This window comes from Nyctereutes procyonoides, unplaced genomic scaffold, assembly GCF_905146905.1.
Source record: "Nyctereutes procyonoides isolate TBG_1078 unplaced genomic scaffold, NYPRO_anot_genome, whole genome shotgun sequence".
NCBI classification, from domain to species: Eukaryota; Metazoa; Chordata; class Mammalia; order Carnivora; family Canidae; genus Nyctereutes; species Nyctereutes procyonoides.
In genome coordinates, this window is record NW_026575126.1 from 33860335 (window position 1) to 33877310 (window position 16976).

At 38.8% G+C, this 16976-nt stretch overlaps 1 protein-coding gene across 1 annotated transcript in view; it reads right to left on the reverse strand.

The window, feature by feature from the left end:
* The window catches only part of VAV3 (vav guanine nucleotide exchange factor 3), a 352818-nt gene that overhangs the window by 10963 nt on the left and 324879 nt on the right, over nt 1-16976 (reverse strand). The window contains exon 25 of the mRNA XM_055339940.1: nt 12010-12139. Coding sequence (XP_055195915.1) covers nt 12010-12139 — 130 coding nt within the window. The remainder of the gene's footprint in view (nt 1-12009; nt 12140-16976) is intronic.

Genomic DNA, 16976 nt, shown 5'->3' on the forward strand with positions numbered 1-16976 from the left:
AATTTCAGATTATTCATAGACATCTATTTTATCAAGACATGAACTTAATTCTAAATCCTCACTCTTTAAAAATAATTGACAGATATTTATTAAATAACTGCTTATGTGCCAAGTATTGTGCTAAGGGAATATTACAGATATAACAAGACAGAGCATTTGACATCAAAAGATCAGTGAAAAGACAGACATATTCAGGAGTGATATAGAATGAAATTATTCATTTTGGATTGAGAACGCTATGACTAGACTTTAGGCTCCATCTGAGCCCCTCAAAAAAATCTCCAATTTTCTACTTGCTCCGGTCAAAAGCCTTAGCCATTCTTGAATCTTCCCTTGCTATTCTGTTTCACATCTGATGTGAATATCCTGTTGGATCACTTTCAAAATACATCGCCTCTATGGCTACATGTTGTTCCAAGCTGTTATCACCTCTTAGCTGGGGCGCTGCATGAGCCTCCTCACTGGTCTTCCTGTTTCTACCTTGTCCTCTACTTCTCCCTGGTCTTTTTTCAACAAAGAAGCCAGAATAATCCTATTGATATATACATAAATCATGTCTTTTCTTTGCTTAAACCCACCAGTGGCTTCTCATTTTTTCCAGAGTAAAGGCTGAAATCCTAAAAGGCACCACATGGTCTGGCCTCTCTTCTCCTTCTGCTCTGGCCACATTGCATGGGTCAGAATATGCTCTACAGATTGACAGGGTGCTTAACTAAGCAAGTCTGTAATATCAGAAATGCCCTGTTACAGACTGAATGTTTGTGTTGCCCCAATCCCCAAATTCGTATGTTGAAACCTAATGTCTACTGTGATGGTATCAGGAAGTGGGGCTTTTGGGCGGTGCTTAGGTCATGAGCCTGGAGCCCTCCTGAATGAGATTCATGTTCTTAGGAAAGAGGTCCCACCAAGTTCCCTCACCCCTTCCACCACATGACATGTGGTACCTTTTCCGAAACAGAAAGCAGGCTCTCGGCAGATACTGAATCTGCTGACGCCTTGACCTTGGACTTCCCAGATTCCAGAACTGTGCGCAATACATTTCTGTTGCTCGTAAGTCACTCAGGCTATGTTATTTTGTTATAGCAGTCCAAACAGACTAAGACACTGGTTATACACGTGACCTACTAGAAAGGGGAGTTTCTGGAACCAGTGGCTGGTATCAGCCTTTCCTACTGTTGAGAAAACTCAGAACTGCTGAACCAGCTTTCTGCTAAGCTACCAGAAGGAGGAAAAAATGAGCCCCTAGTTTTGTTCCTCACCCCCCTACCACCCCAGATAAAATAATAAACCATCTCTGCCACTCCTGAGTACCATCACCCTATTATATTATTTTTCCAGAGCACTCACCAACTTCTTATTTTTATCTATTATCTGTCTTCCCCACTAGCATGTAAGTTCCACAAAGGCAGAGATGTTTGTGTGTTTTTTTTTTCAGTGCTGTGTATCTCCAGCAATTTGAACCATGCCCTCCCTGCAGTAGGCTTCCAATAATGAGCCACTGAATGAATGGATGTGGGTACCTATGGAGGGGGTTACTGGTAAGGAAAGAAGTTCTCAGATTCATCTAAATAGGAGAACAGTACCTTATGAGGAAGGAGAAAAGAAAGAGGGGAAATTGGGATCCCTGGGTGGCGCAGCGGTTTGGCGCCTGCCTTTGGCCCAGGGCGCGATCCTGGAGACCCGGGATCGAATCCCACATGGGGCTCCCGGTGCATGGAGCCTGCTTCTCCCTCTGCCTGTGTCTCTGCCTCTCTCTCTTTCTCTCTCTGTGACTATCATAAATAAATAGAAATTAAAAAAAATAAAAAAAAGAGGGGAAATTAACTGGAGAAGACTGAACTTTGAATAGAAAGACTGAGCAAAATCTGAAACAGCAAGTCAGGCAATATAGGAATCTTTATGCTCAATTCTGAAAAATTTGAGGGCATCCCCATAGCAGGCTGGCCAGGATGGTAACAGATATGGCTGCTATGTATAGGAGGACGGATTGAATAATCTGAGGTAGTTTACAGAAAAGAAAAAGAAACACAATGTGGGGGGGGGGTGCGTGGAAAGCACACCTAAAGAAATATAGTATATTTACTTTGAGTAGCTCTAATGAGACAAATTATTGTATGTAGGTACAGTAAGTCTCTAGAGTAAAGGAAGAAAAAAGTTTTTATCTTGTTCAAAAAGTAAACTGAGTGCTTTGTACTGTATTGGACATGAAGTCACCTGAGTGTTAAGCAAAGCCTGAAGATGACTTCTCAGCAATGTCATGAAAGGTACTTGTTTGAAAAATTCTGGACCAGGTGAGGCACTGAGGTGCTTAGGTACAAGAATTCCCCCTGCATCCCTATCTATTGTTCAGACATTAAGCTAAATTGCATGCCACACCTAAGGGGTATGTGTGATACAATATGTGGTGCAAGCAGATGCTCAAAAATGTTGCATGCGTAAAGGAACGAATGAAAGGAAAACCTAGCCAGTTCTGTACTGAATTCCTCATGCTATTAGGAGAGAAGAGAGTTGCAGAATGGAGACCTCCACCCTCATGCAGATTTGGAATTCAGTGGGGGAAGTTGATACTAGTGGCATGTATCAGGAAAAGAGAGCTCTCAGCATTGTTCCTCAAAGCTAGGAGCCTCATCCAAATTTCACAAAGGAAAAAAAGGAATTCTTCTCAATTTAGACCAACTTCTGTTTGTTTCATAGGAAAGAGAGACTAGAAAAACTAAAGCCTTGGCTCAGGGCTGCCATGTGAGGGTACTATAGTCAGTTAGGGAACAGTATACACATTGATTGAGACTCAGTTTTTAATTTAGAACATAAGGTCTATGGGAAAGGACAGTATGAAAAATGAAAAATATTAAAACATAAGGGCTGCTTTTTGAGCCTTTGAACATTAAAAAAGATGGCTTTGAATGAGGTTATCTGAATCTGTAGAAATTCCATCTGCAAGCTCTATTTCTGAAGGGACTCTGAGTACTGGATACTAATTTTTAAAGCTATGAGGTTCAGGATAAAAATGTCTTATAGGAGCTAGTAGAACTCTTGAAGTAAGTAAATAAAAAAAGGAAGCCCAGCATGACCTGATAATGAAGATGTGCAACTGCAGTTGATCAGTTGCCCAAGAACAGTAAATTCTGTGGCCCTCATAGACATGCTGAGGAAAAAGAATATAAAAATGTCAGCAATTTGTTTTAACTACCTTAGGCCACAGAAGAGTGTGGATACAGGGAGAGTATAGCTGAAGCACAGGAAATGGAAGTGTGAAACCAAAGTCTCACAGAGAAGGGCTTTATAAATACATTAGAATGTGTCAGAGAGGCTAATGTAACATTTCACGCTGGGTAACAGTACTGGAAGTGGTGGCAGGAGCAGCAGGAACAGTAAAAACAGACAGCACTTCCCACATGCTAGACATTGTTCTAAGTACTTCACATACACCGACTATTTTAAGGCTCATCAAACGAGCATTAAACATCATGAGCACGTGTTGCACCCAGAAGTAAACCCGGGGCAGTCTAGGAAAACTGGCACTTTCCTGTGTCATACAAGCAGCATGTGTGGCGCATGTTTGCCCAAGGGAACGTTTCATGGCACTTTTTGTGGAGCCATTGGCTCACAGAACCACTGGAGACATTAATCTAATGAATGTACATAAAAGGGGTTTGAAAAACACAGTGTTCCATTAATCACCAAATTTTCAAATATCAGAATTATTAGGTTCTTATTATGTATCAGATTATTATATATGAAGTTTCAGACATAAGTCTTGGAAACGCTCATTGGCTTAGAAGTGCTTTCTCTTAGGAACAAGTGCATTTTACTGCAGGAAGGTTAGGATCCATTTAAAACACTTCATTGCGTTAAGATAATGGTTTCCTTCTAACTTCCATCCACTGACTACCTATCTATCCTATTAATGCAAGTCCTCTTACCACTCTAACTTACAAACAATTTATAAACAACCAGTTATAAACAAAAAGAATGGAAAAATTTAGCCTCCCTTCTTTCTCTCCTGTTAGGCACCCCCTCTCCCTTCCAGGAGTCAGAAATCCATCTTTCAAGGCTCAGAACAGTCACATCCCACTCCTAGAAGGGGGAGAGGGCAGCCCCCAGATTCGTGACTCGGCCTCTGCCTCAGAAATAGAAGTTCATCCAAAGTGAACTTGCTCCCTAAATAATTCGGTATTTGTGTCCATCTGTCGAGCTTAAAGGGGGGGGCACCTGGATCTGTCAATCACTGCAGGGCCAATGCCTTTGATCGGAGTCATTTCCCTTTACCCCCACTCCCCACTGAGGCCAAGGGCCCTCTGGCAGGGCCCACATCAGTTCTACCTTTGGATGGTTCTACAAAAAAAAAAAAAAAAAAAAGAAAGAAAAGAAAGATAAAAAAAATGAAAAATTAGTCATATGTGTTCCTGGGTAACGATAAGTGTAGATAACGTAAAGAAGAGGGCACCCGAGGGCATGGGAAAAATTTAAATTTTAAAATTTAAAAATTTTAAATAGATACCATGAGCTTGTAATAGGTTGAATGGTAGACCCTGTTCCAAAAGAGGAGTCCACCTAGAATCTATGAATATGATCTTGCTGGGAAAACAGGTCTTTGCAGCTGTTAAGGATCTCAAGATGGGAGATGATGTCATTCCACATTCGGGGGCAGGGAGGGCTCTAACTGCACTAAAGTGGGCTCTGAATGCAATGACAAGTGTCTTTACAAGATTAAGGAAAGGGATAGGACACACAGAGGAGAAGGTACTGTGTATTTAAGGCAGAGATTGAAGTCATGTCTTTATAAACTTCAGGATGCCAGAAATTGCCAATGGCCACCCAGAAACTACAAAAAGGGCATGGAGTGCATCCTCCCTCAGAGCCTCTAGTAGAAACCAATGCTGCCAATACTCTCTGATTTACAACTTCTAGCCTCCAGAACTGTGAGAGAGTAAATTTCTGTTGTTCTAAGCCACCCAGCTTATAGTAATTTTTATGACAGCCCAAAGAAACTACTACAATGGGATTAAAACAAACATTTACATTATCAGAATAAAGTGAAGTCAAACCCAAATGCCAAGTGATCAAGGAAAAAATGAAAAAGACGAAACATAAGCTAAGGGAATAAGAAAATAAGGGTCAGTGAAAATGGTTTGTTGACTTATAAGGGCAAGAAGGTAAAAACTAAATAAAGTGGATGGTTGAGATAATAAATTTATCCACTATTACAGTGTGATTAAACTAGTAAACAGTGGTTAAAGCATTGTCAGGCTGTTTCAGGAATTATCAGAAATATGAAAGCTGTATTATGCTATGTGGAGATAAACAAATGCAAATGATACAAATTCTCCAAGTTTCTAACACACTGGCTAACATGAAGCTCATGTCCCTGGTCAGATGGTTTAGTAGAACAATGGGGACCCATGTGTGGAAGGAAAGAGGCCACATGGGGGAGAAGCCACTCTGGCTCTGTCTCTGGCTCTTTGTCCTGCAAGGTCATTTGTATGGTCCCAGGGACTAAACGAAGCCTTCGTTGATTTTTTGCAGAACCGCTATAGTATTTGTCATGACACCAAAAGGAGCATACTGATCTATATTTTATTTTCAAACTGTCCCATTTTCCCATGCTTTTTCAAATATCAACTACACATGGCACTTTCATACCTGCTATGTCTTCCATGGCGCTTATTTTTGGACTTCACTTATTTAGCCTTTTCTGAACACATGTTTCATGAAAGACACTGTGCAAAGGAAATGAGCAAAGGAATCTGGTTCCTAAGGCTTGAGGGAACATTATACCAGAAGAAATCACTAAACTTCTATAAAAATAATATTATATGCTCTATGTAAACTATGAAATGAAGGTATTAATGATCCATAAAACTCTGTCTTCATCCCAGACCCCCCTCTTTGGTGCCAACTGCCTACTGAATTATTGAGTCTGCACAGGTACTAAAACTTTTTGCAAAACTGAATGTATTAACTTTTCCTCTATACCTGTTAATATCGCTTCTGTTTCCTGGTCAGTCAATAGCTTTACCATTTGCCAGTCGTCCAAGGCAAGTGCTTGTGTATCATGCTCGTATTCTAGCTACCTTGATTCCCCCTATCCAATCAATTCGACTTCCAGAAGATACTCAGATTTGCCATGATCCTGGCTCCACTCTGAACTCTTGGTCAAACCAGCATCATTCCTCCCTTGGACATCTGCAAAAATAACTTCCTAACTTATTTCTGTTCTGTCCATGCCTCGCTCCAGGCCACAATCACAGAGTAGACAGTGATCTTTAAAAACCGTGTAATCTAGTTCCCATAATTTTCTGCTTAATACATTCCCACTGTGGATACTAGAATGCGGTCCCTATGCTCCAAGCACGTGGACCTTCCAATTCCTTAAACATACCAGGTTATTTCCTGATTGAAGGCCTTCACACAAGCTACCTCTCCACTGTGGAGTTTCTCTACTCTCCACTACCTCATACCCTGGCAATCCACCCCACTCCTTTACATTTTACCTAGGTGTCACTTCTTCCAAATGTCCTTCCCTGACACTGCAAGTTACATAGGCTCTCGTCATACCCTTTTCAAACTGTGCTTCTGCTTTACGGGACTTGTCAAAACTTGGGATTATTTATGCAGTCATTTTATGTTTGTCCCTGCCCACCAAACTGTCTTATTTACTCTCTTAACTCTAGCATTTGGCACAGGGCCTGGCACAAGGCAACTATTATATGTTTGTTGAATAAAAGAATGAATACGTGAAAAAACAAATACCGTGAGGTCATCAGTAAGGAACAGATGGTTTCGAATATGACCCTACTCAGTACTCAACATACCCCCAAACCAGCGCACTGAGGTCCCCTCACACCTGTGGCAGGGGAGCAAACAGGATGCTGCCATTTTGTTTCCATCCCGTTGGATTTATATAGCTAATGGGATTATCTCCAAATTTTACTTCTGACATTGTAGCAAGAATAATACAAAGAGTTCCCATAAACTTTTCACTTCAAACTCCTCAAAGGCTAACAATTGACCATGTTTGTTTTACTAATCTCTGTATTTTTCCTGAACCGTTTTAGGATATATTGCAGACACGTATCCTTTAAATACTTCAGTGTGTATCTTCTAAAACTAAAGACATTTTCTTCTTGCATACAGTCACAATACATTTATCAGCAAAAGTTAATACTATTATTTAATCTAGAAACTTCAAAATTGGTCTCATGCATGTCCTGATCACAAAAATAAATAAATAAAAATTATTTTTCAGGCCCAAGATTCAATCCAGGACATGTTGCATGTACTTGTCATGTCTCTTCAGTCTCCTTTTTAATCTGAAACAATTCCTCAGTCTTGGTCTTTCAGGACATTGACATTTTTGAAGCATACAAGCCAATTATTTGGTGGAATATTCTTCAAATTGGGTTTGTCTGATGTTTCCTCATGATTAGGTTCAGATTATGCCTCATGGGGGCATGAATACCACCAAAGTGAGGCTGTGTCCTCTTTATAGCATCACATGAAGTACATATGATCTACTTGTTCTATTATTAGTGATGTTAACTTCAATAACTTGAATAAGGTGTCTATTCTTCCTTATTAATGATCCTTGTGAGAAGATACTTTGAGATTATGTGACTATAATAATAACCAATGCTTTTTTTTTTTTTTTTTTTAAATCAGCCAACTCTACCTTATGGTCTACCTAATTCTCTGTAAGTAAGAACTTGTGAAAATGTTTAGAGTCCACTTCGGGTCATGAAATAGCTAAGCACGCAGCTTTCCCTAGTGTGAGGTCTATTAACATTCTACTTTACCCTTTTCCCTCATGCATACAAAGAAAGAAAACTACGATGCTATTTTTTAAAGAACATAAAAAAAATATCTAATCTCATTCGTCATTCATCAGATGAGAAAGCTGAATCCCAGACAGGCTAAGTGACTTGCCTAAGGTCAGACAGCTACTCAGTAGCAGACTTGAAAATAATTAAGTGCTCATTGTAGAGCAAGAAAGGCAAAGTCAGTTCAGCGCCCTTCAAATATATAAGGCCTACAGGCACACCTGATGTAGTCTAAGGCAGATTGCTGGGCCAGTTTTGAGAAAGTAACGGGATTCTTACACAGATCCACAGGTCAGAGTAGAACATCTTCCACCACGGAGTCACTGCAGTTTCCCACGGAAGCCCATCATCTCACTGCTAGGCCTGAGCTGTGTTTTTTTTTTCTTCTTCTTCTTCTTTTTTAATATTTTTAAATTTATTTGGCAGAGAGCGAGCAAGTGAGCACAAGCAGGGGGAGCGGGTAGGCAGAGGGGGAGGGAGAAGCAGGCTCCCCACTGAGCAGAGCCTGATATGAGACTGGACCCCAGGAGCCTGAGATCATGACCTGAGCCAATTGCAGATGCTTAACCGTCTGAGCCACCAAGGCACCCCTGTATTTTCTTTCTTTCTGTCTTTTTCTTCTCTCTTAGAAACACTCATAAGTCACTTCAGAGGCAAAAATAAAGTCTCGTAGCTCTGGGAAAGAGCATTGCCTACAATGGGATCCTAACCTAGAACTGGTATATGCTCCTTGCCCAATACGCTAGACTCCTGTTTAATTCTAACCATTATCTTTTTATGTGTTATTTTGCACTTGCATGAGGCAGGTCTGCCATCATCTCATCATGTTTTACAAACTTGAAAAATAGTGGTAATTTACCCAAGAATATTCTAACCTGGACTAACGTAGAAGCAAGCAGCCCCTTCTACAATGCACTGGAATTTTCTTTTCCAAGGTGACTACATTATCTAAGAAAAAACCCTAGTAGGTTTCAGCAGTTGGAACTCCAATCTCAACCTCTACCCAGAATCCAGAGTGGACTTGGGCATTAGGGCATTAGCTTGCTTGCTCTGTTTCCTCCAAAACGTTTTAGAAGTAATGGAGATGTCAGTGCCCTGTCCAATCAAGTATCCTAAGTAATATTTCTTGGTAAAAATTATTTTTAGATAATATTTAGCAGCATACCTGAAACCATGAACAGAGGTAAGGACTATAAAGGCATCCTGCACAATCCTCCTTAACCACTTCTGAGAAGTACAATGTGCAGAAAAATAGAAGCAACGTTTTAATTATGGGTTGGTTAACTCTTAATCAGGATCTGGTATAAGATAAGGTATATTCGAAGAATCATTAAAGCAAAGATATTAATTTCTATGAATTAAAATTAATAATTCAACTCAGAAATGTAGGAAAATGCTTGCTGTGTTAGGAGTTACTAGTAGTGGTGGTGGTAGTAGTAGCCACAGCAGTAGCAGTAGCATCAGTTGTAGCTGATATTTATTATCTACAATGTACCAGTGCTGTGCTGAATGTTTAAAGCTCCTCATTTAACCTTAAAAACCATCTTAGTGTTCTTATTTTATATAAAAGTCAGTACAAAGTACATGAAATACTGGGATAGCATTAAAAATTTGACCTAAGATTATAATCATGCTGCATGGCAATGACTGAATAATCTTGGGAGTCCAGATAATCACACAATTATTGCTGACTGACATACTAACTCACTCCCTCATTTCTTTCTTGACACTTTATGAGATCTTCCGTGATCCTCCTACATACAAATAGCAAACTCCCATCCCACACCTGCTGAGTGGCCCCATTAAAATATAAGCTCTCTAAGGGCAGGGACTTGTCTTCTCAACTGCTATATCCCAGTCCCTACAGTGCCCTGTCTGCATTGGTATTTAATGTATATCTGTTGAAGGAATGAATAATTGATAAATAAAATCAAACTCCAACACAGATTAATTTTAAATGACTGATTTGCTTTTACTTCTTGATTGTAAAAGGGTTCTGTGGCATGCTCACCAGAGTCTCTTAAAAAGACTGGGTGGGGATATTTGACCACATGATTCTGTTGAAAAATGCCCTGCAGCTCATACTGATGTTCAATTCAAAATCATTCCATCTCCTACACTCCTTTTGCTTAAAAACAGGCAAAAGGCCTGTAACTCCATTCCTCATAGCTAAGTAAGTTTGAGCATTAAATATTAAGTAAGTTCAAAATGTGTTGAACATTAGAGACAAATTTTAGATTAGGCAACTCTGCTCATCGGTGGACAACATCCTCTGAACACCTCCATGTGCCAAGCATAGAGAAAGTGCTGGGAGTAACCATGCAGTGCGATATGATGGCTAATGACCTTCCACTAATATGGGACATCTGCTCTTGCTGATTGCCAACCTCTCCCACCTTGGCTTTCTAGAACTAAGTGAACTCAAACAAACAGGATTTTTAGTGTAACTGACCTCCTTGGCATCTTTTATCATCTCCTGCTGCTAGGAAGGCAAAGTAAAGGACAGTAGAAAATTATACTTTTCACTTGGGGAAAAAAGGTCGTAACTTTGGCAGACTCTTAAGAAATTCATAGGAAAGAAAAAAAAGATATTTGTAGGAAAATTGTTTTTCAAGGAAAAACTTCTGTTTTTAAATGAGGGAAAATTATGTTCTCAATGAGAATCTTTTTTTTTTTTTAATTTTTATTTATTTATGATAGTCACACAGAGAGAGAAAGGCAGAGAGAGAAGCAGACTCCACGCACCGGGAGCCCGATGTGGGATTCGATCCCGGGTCTCCAGGATCACGCCCTGGGCCAAAGGCAGGCGCTAAACTGCTGCGCCACCCAGGGATCCCTCTCAATGAGAATCTAAGATAATTGGGTACAACTGGGCTGAAAAACAGAAAGATAACTTTTTTTTTTCCTTTTTAAAAGTAGGCTCCATGCCCAGCATGGAGCAGAATGCAGGGTCTGAACTCCCAACCCTGAGATCAAGACCTGAGCTAAAAAAAAAAAAAAAAAAAAAAGACCTGAGCTGAGATCAAGAATTGGATGCTCAACCAACTGAGCCAGCCAAATGCCCCTAGAAAGATAACTTTTAATAGGTGTTAAAGTTTCAAAATAAAGTGTGCTCTGACTACTTTCATTACACAAGCTTAGTCATTTATTACTGATCCTTGTGAAGAAAACAGCTATTAAGTTATTCAAATAAAAAAATCTGTCAGTTGATATGACAAATTACTTGTATATTTACTTATACACAAGAGTATGAAATTTTACTGATGTTGTTAGAGCCCTGAATGTTACCTGTTTCCCTTTCAGTTTCTGCTTTCAGGGGAAAAAAAAAAAGTTAAAGTTATTTTACACAAAGCAAATTCTTTTTTCAAATACCTCTAGATATTCCTGTTCTGCTTAGACTAAAGATTCTAAGAGTAATAAAATTGTATTCATTTCTCCTCCGAAAGAATTTTACTTAAAAAAAACTGATATTAACATAAGGGAAGAAAATCACACTTTATTCATGGTATTTTTCATCACAATATTCTCTTTACTTGCCATCTCTACCTCCGGGAAGATTACATGATATTAAACAGTGATGAGAAAAAGTTTTGACTTGAACTCACACTCCAACTATCACATGCTTCTGTATGGTGTGCTAATCTTTTGTGATTAGCTGTGGCACGGTGCTCCTTCTGCAGGAAGGTCACTGAGATACACTTGTAAACACTGGCTATCAGAGGAAACAGGCGCTAGCCATTTCAAAATTCTGAAACTAATCATTAAAATAGGATCATAGGCAGATTTGGGATACCAGGTGAGATGGGCTGGCTGCACACCAGCCTTGCTAAGATACCATTAACTCAAACAGCATTATGAGTACAAACAGGTATGAGTTAAAAAAGAGTTTGGCTACTATAAAAAAATCCATGAAAAGTACAAAACTTACATATTCACATACCCTTTACACTTCTGATGGATTTCTAAACACAAACACAACTTTTGATGAGGCACAAAGAACTATGTCTAGACACAGTCATAAACGTTTCTGTTTGTCCATCTGATTTTGCTTAGCTCCACAAAAAGCCCTGGCTACACAGAGCAGCATATTAATGGGCTCTATTTCAAAATTTGGAATGAAGATGTTTCATGTTACTGTGCCTCCAACCCTTAAGTGGTAGCAAATTGCATTCTGAACTGCGGTACTCACAGCTGTTGCCTGCTCTATTACCCCTCTGCCCAGCTGAATGTTCGGGCTCCTTGTACGGAAACTGTAGGGTCGTATCCAAGGTTCTGAAACCTTCTTTCAGAGAATGATGCTTGTAGTACTCCACAAGTTCCTTTAGGATGAAAGAATTAAAGATTACTTTTTATAAGGATACTTTTATTCTCAAACACATGAACTCCTTGACCACATAATTATATACAAAGGGAGGATGTTGATATAATATGAAATTCTCCATAAGTATATGGACGGGTACATAAATGATAATCTCTGGACGTACCTGGCACCTAACTAACAATCATCCTTGTGACTCAGGCTGGCCACTGATAATGTGAGTTACCTCCTACTGTTATTCACGGATAAAGAGCATCCTGTTAGTCTTCAGTCAGATGCAGCCAATGAAAAGAAACCATACTAAACTTTAATTGCAGAACAGTAATTATTGTTCTTATTTATGAAATACTTGCTTTTCTAAACAAAAATAAAGAGAACAGCTGTTTGCTGAATATATAGCAATTTCTCGTTTCCTGCATTTTCTTTCAAACTAGCAGAAAAACAGCCTTGATTCTAAATGTTCTTTTTCATGGTGAACCAAAACTGATAAACCATAAATGCTACCTGACATTCTTTCTGGCTTACACTGAAGTATTAGTGCCCCTCCATAGCTCTGCATAGCATCTGCTACGTATACAGGTCAATAATGTAGTAGTTTCCCTTCTCCCTTGTATCTAATTTGCCTTAAATGTATCCAAGCCTAATAGAATAACCATCTACCAGTCTTTCATGTTAAAATTTCAGGCAATTTCTCTTCAGATGTTGGTTTAATAGATTCTGCACAAATCTGAATCCTTCTATTTTAAGTAGAAAATAATAATTAGTTCATAATGGAAAAATGCATATCATTATTGGATGAGTACTAAAGGTATGATGTTTCTTAGAAATACCTGAAATGAAAGGCATTATCACTTTTAACCTATTTGGCACTTTTATTACTGTTTAAAACAAATAGTATAAAAGTAACTCATTTCTTCTAAAAAACCACACAACTCAGTACCTCTATTCAGTGGTTATGTTCAAAGTTTCCCAAACAAATCAACTGAACCAAAAATCACCCGAAAGAAGCAAAAAAGAATTATCAATGATTTATATTATTTATGATTTACATTATTTATAACTAAACTTGGATGATTTGCAGAATGCATTTTGTGGGGAGTTCCAGGAGTCACAAAGATTATGAAGATAAAGCTATTGCCTTCTAGGACTGCTCACTCTAGAAGGGAAGTCAGGGGTTATGGGTGTTCAAAGGTGACTTGGAGAACTTCCTTTTGTGAGCCCTGTGGAGAGGATGAGGGAACAGTTCATAATGGAGGTAGCTTGTCTTAAATTGAAGAATAGGCAAAATTTCAGACGCCAGAAGGAGGGAAGGATAGTCTTAAGCAGAGCAGTCAAACTAGAAAGAGGTGACTGAGTAAAGGCCATATTCATAAACAAAAAGCCAGCATGGTTTGGCTGAAGCAAATGGAGATTCTTCAACTCCCATATCTGTAAAACAGGGATAATATATCATTTCACAGATGATAGTAAAGAATGTATATAGAGTGTCTGGGACATGTGAATAATCATAATTATCACCACAATCCCATGGGCCAGGACTATTACATGGCTTTGCACAATCTCCACACAATAAAAATAGGAGGCTTAGTCCTCATTGATATGCTAATCAACTTGTGCAAGGTTGAACAGCTGACGTCTGTCTCCAAGGCTTGTGCTCTTACATTGTACTATTAGCAAGTAATGTCTGGCAAATGTAAATACACAACAATGGAGGCAAAAGGGAAGGAGCATTTGCTAAGTTTCCACGATGCACCAAGAATTTTATTTTCCTACATCTAAGATGCTACGGTTTTACATACTTTATAACTATCTCTCCCTATCTCTATTTCTTCTTTCTTTCTTTTTTGAGCCCAGATTATGGGGGTCTTTGATGAAGCAAAGGAATTTGGAATCTGACCAACTTAAAAAGAAAAGAAAAAGAATTAAAATATCATATAGAAGTTTCTATCCTCGAAATGGCTTCAATAAAAAGAATATGGCACTTGTATTATTGTGATTTTTAACATGGTTTGCAAAGGCAAGGCCTAGAATTAAATTCTACAGACTAATAAATTCTAGAGACTTATTTAATGCTTTAAAAAATAAAATTAAAAAATAAAAAGCAAAATTGTTTAAGGTCTCTACAAGAACTGTACACATATATATGGTGTTGCTGATGCAAACGCTAATGATATCAAAGTGTTGTTCTTTTAGTTTACTTTTAGTTTTAGTTTACTTAAACTAAGTAAAATGTGTTCTTTAGCAAAAATACAAAAACAAATCTGAAAGTAACTTATAAGCCAATAACTTTGAGCATAAGTGTAATTTTGTTATAAATAGTATGAATTTTATGCATTATATTATAGATTAGTATGAATTAAGGTTTATGTGAAGTTGGCTAGAAACCAGAAAATTATCATACTGAAAAGGACTTGGTGATCATTTATTTCATACCTACCCATCTCCAAATTTTATGGGAGAAAAAATGATGTTTCTAAGGCCTAAGGTCATGCAGCTTGGTAAGCTGCAAATACTCTTTTATCACTTCACTAAGCATGGAAGATATTTTAGTTCCATTTTTACAGTCTTATGAAGGTAAATCTTCCTTCATGTCTCTAACTGGGTAGAATTAAATTGTGCCACCATGGGTCTTTTCCAATTTATGCCTTTTCTGCTTTCTGTATTTTAGTCTAATCCACCCCTGCTTTAGCAGTCATTGACCTTCAGGTACTACAAGTAAATAAGAAGACTCTAAACAAAAGAAATCGCTAAGCTTTCCTTATCTCACACTGACACAGCAGTGTCAACAATTCAAGTCTCTCTGAAAAATAATGAGTGAGAGTCAGTCATTCCAATTACCAAGGAAACAGGCAATGGAGATGATTTATAAACAGCATTTGGACATGGATTGCCTGGCATACATGAAAATTAGAACAAAATTAATGCCTTGTAATCTGGATATAGAAATTCATTTAGAATTTGAATTTAATGACTAAGAAAAACAAAGATTTTGATTAGCTAAGCTATTGAAACCCAAGGGGAAAAGCTTAGGTCATAACCACCTAAGGTCAATCTTCTCTTTGAGAAACTGGCTAATTTAAAACAAGTTCTGGAGTTTTCTCCCATTTCACATGCTTTCAAAATTAAAATTTAATTCCAGGCCCTTATAATAAGTTTCATAGGTAGAAGCATATAATTTTACCACCCATAATGAGAGGACACAACTCAAATGCACAGACCATTAGGTACTTATATTGGAAACTGTGTTATTTGACACCAGCGTGATACAAGGTAACTCCTTGAAGTTGTAAAATCCTGATTTAGAGAAGCTCCTACATTGTCAGAGTGAAGTCAGAGGTGCCTATTAATTCTCTCTTCCCTTCCAAAGGGGCTGCATACTAAAAGAAGAGCCACTCCTTCTGATCAAGTACCCAGGTAGAACTTCTGAGTTTAGGTTTAAAAGACAACACTACTGTGAAGTTCTTGCTACACATGGATTTACAAATTCGAAAGCTTCTTTAGAATAGTGGAGTCATTTTCAATTCTGCAAAAACATAATGGTTTCATATGGTAAGGACTCAATATCAATCTGTTCAACAAATGAACAGAAACAAAGAGGAGGGGCAGCTCCAGACTAGTTCCATGGTCTCTTTAGCAGTTTTTACAGTTATCTGCTAAAGCTGACAAAACTTTTTATCCAAGAGTTATTTAGCTCCTTTTTTTCACAATTATTGTATCATTTTGCTAATATTTTTAGTTTCACGGTAGTTATGCTATTAATTCTAAATTCCCTCTGGGGCGCCTGCGTGGCTCAGAAGGTTGAGTGTCTGCCTTCGGCTCTGGTCATGATCCTGGGGTCCTGGGATGGAGCCCCCATCAGGCTCCCTGCTCAGAGGGGAGCCTGCTTCTCCCTCTCCCTCTGCCCCTCCCCTGCTAGTGCTCTCTCTCTCTCTCTCTTAACGAATTAAAAAAAAGAATCTTAAAAAGCATTCTGAATCTCTTCCATTTAACCTGCTGTGCTATGTGCTTCCTTACATAAGGTGCTTTTCTCCAGATATGAAGGGAAAAACATATGCCTGCATCTCTAGCAGTGGCATTTATGATATTTTATACATACCATACAAAAGGGGGAGCTTGTTTTAGCTCTGCGACAGTACTTTTAATTCCCTTTCGAGAACATCACTGCAGAAACTTTCACTGCTCTCTGTACACATTATTTAAGAATTCAGGGGCGGGGGGGGGAGCTATGGCCTATGCTATAATCATAGCTTTATATGTAGATAGGAACTCAAGGACCTATATTCATTAATCCAGGTCGTAAAGTATTTACTGGCTTTTCACTTCTCACCTTAGCTTACTTTCTGGAGCTGAGCCAAGGGACACAAAGCTGAATTGATTGGCCCTTTCCAGTGACTATTCCTTTCATCCTCTTTGCTTGTCTCCTCGGATGGGAGTTCCTTTTGTTACTTTCAAAGTTGGCAAAGCTGGCAGTCATCTTTGGCCCTATAGCATTTTTTTTTAAAGTCTCCACATTAACTATAATACCGTGGAGCAGCCTCATTATCATCCATGGAGGTTCTGCAGGTGAAAGCTCAAGCCGATATGTCTTGCAGCGATGGAGAAACCCCCTGTGCATGCTTTTATCAAGTCTCAGCTGGGGCTGTCATTCATTATTTGTGCATCCACTTGCCACCTCCCTCCTAGGTTTTCATTTTAGGAAAAACCTCCTCAGGTCCAGTTCTCTGTGCACAGCCTGCTTGTTCCAACAGAACGTAAGCCACTTCCAGCAGGGAGGATACCTAGATCCTGGTTACTAATTTGACAGGGCTCACATTTTCTGGGACATGATTTTGCTGCCC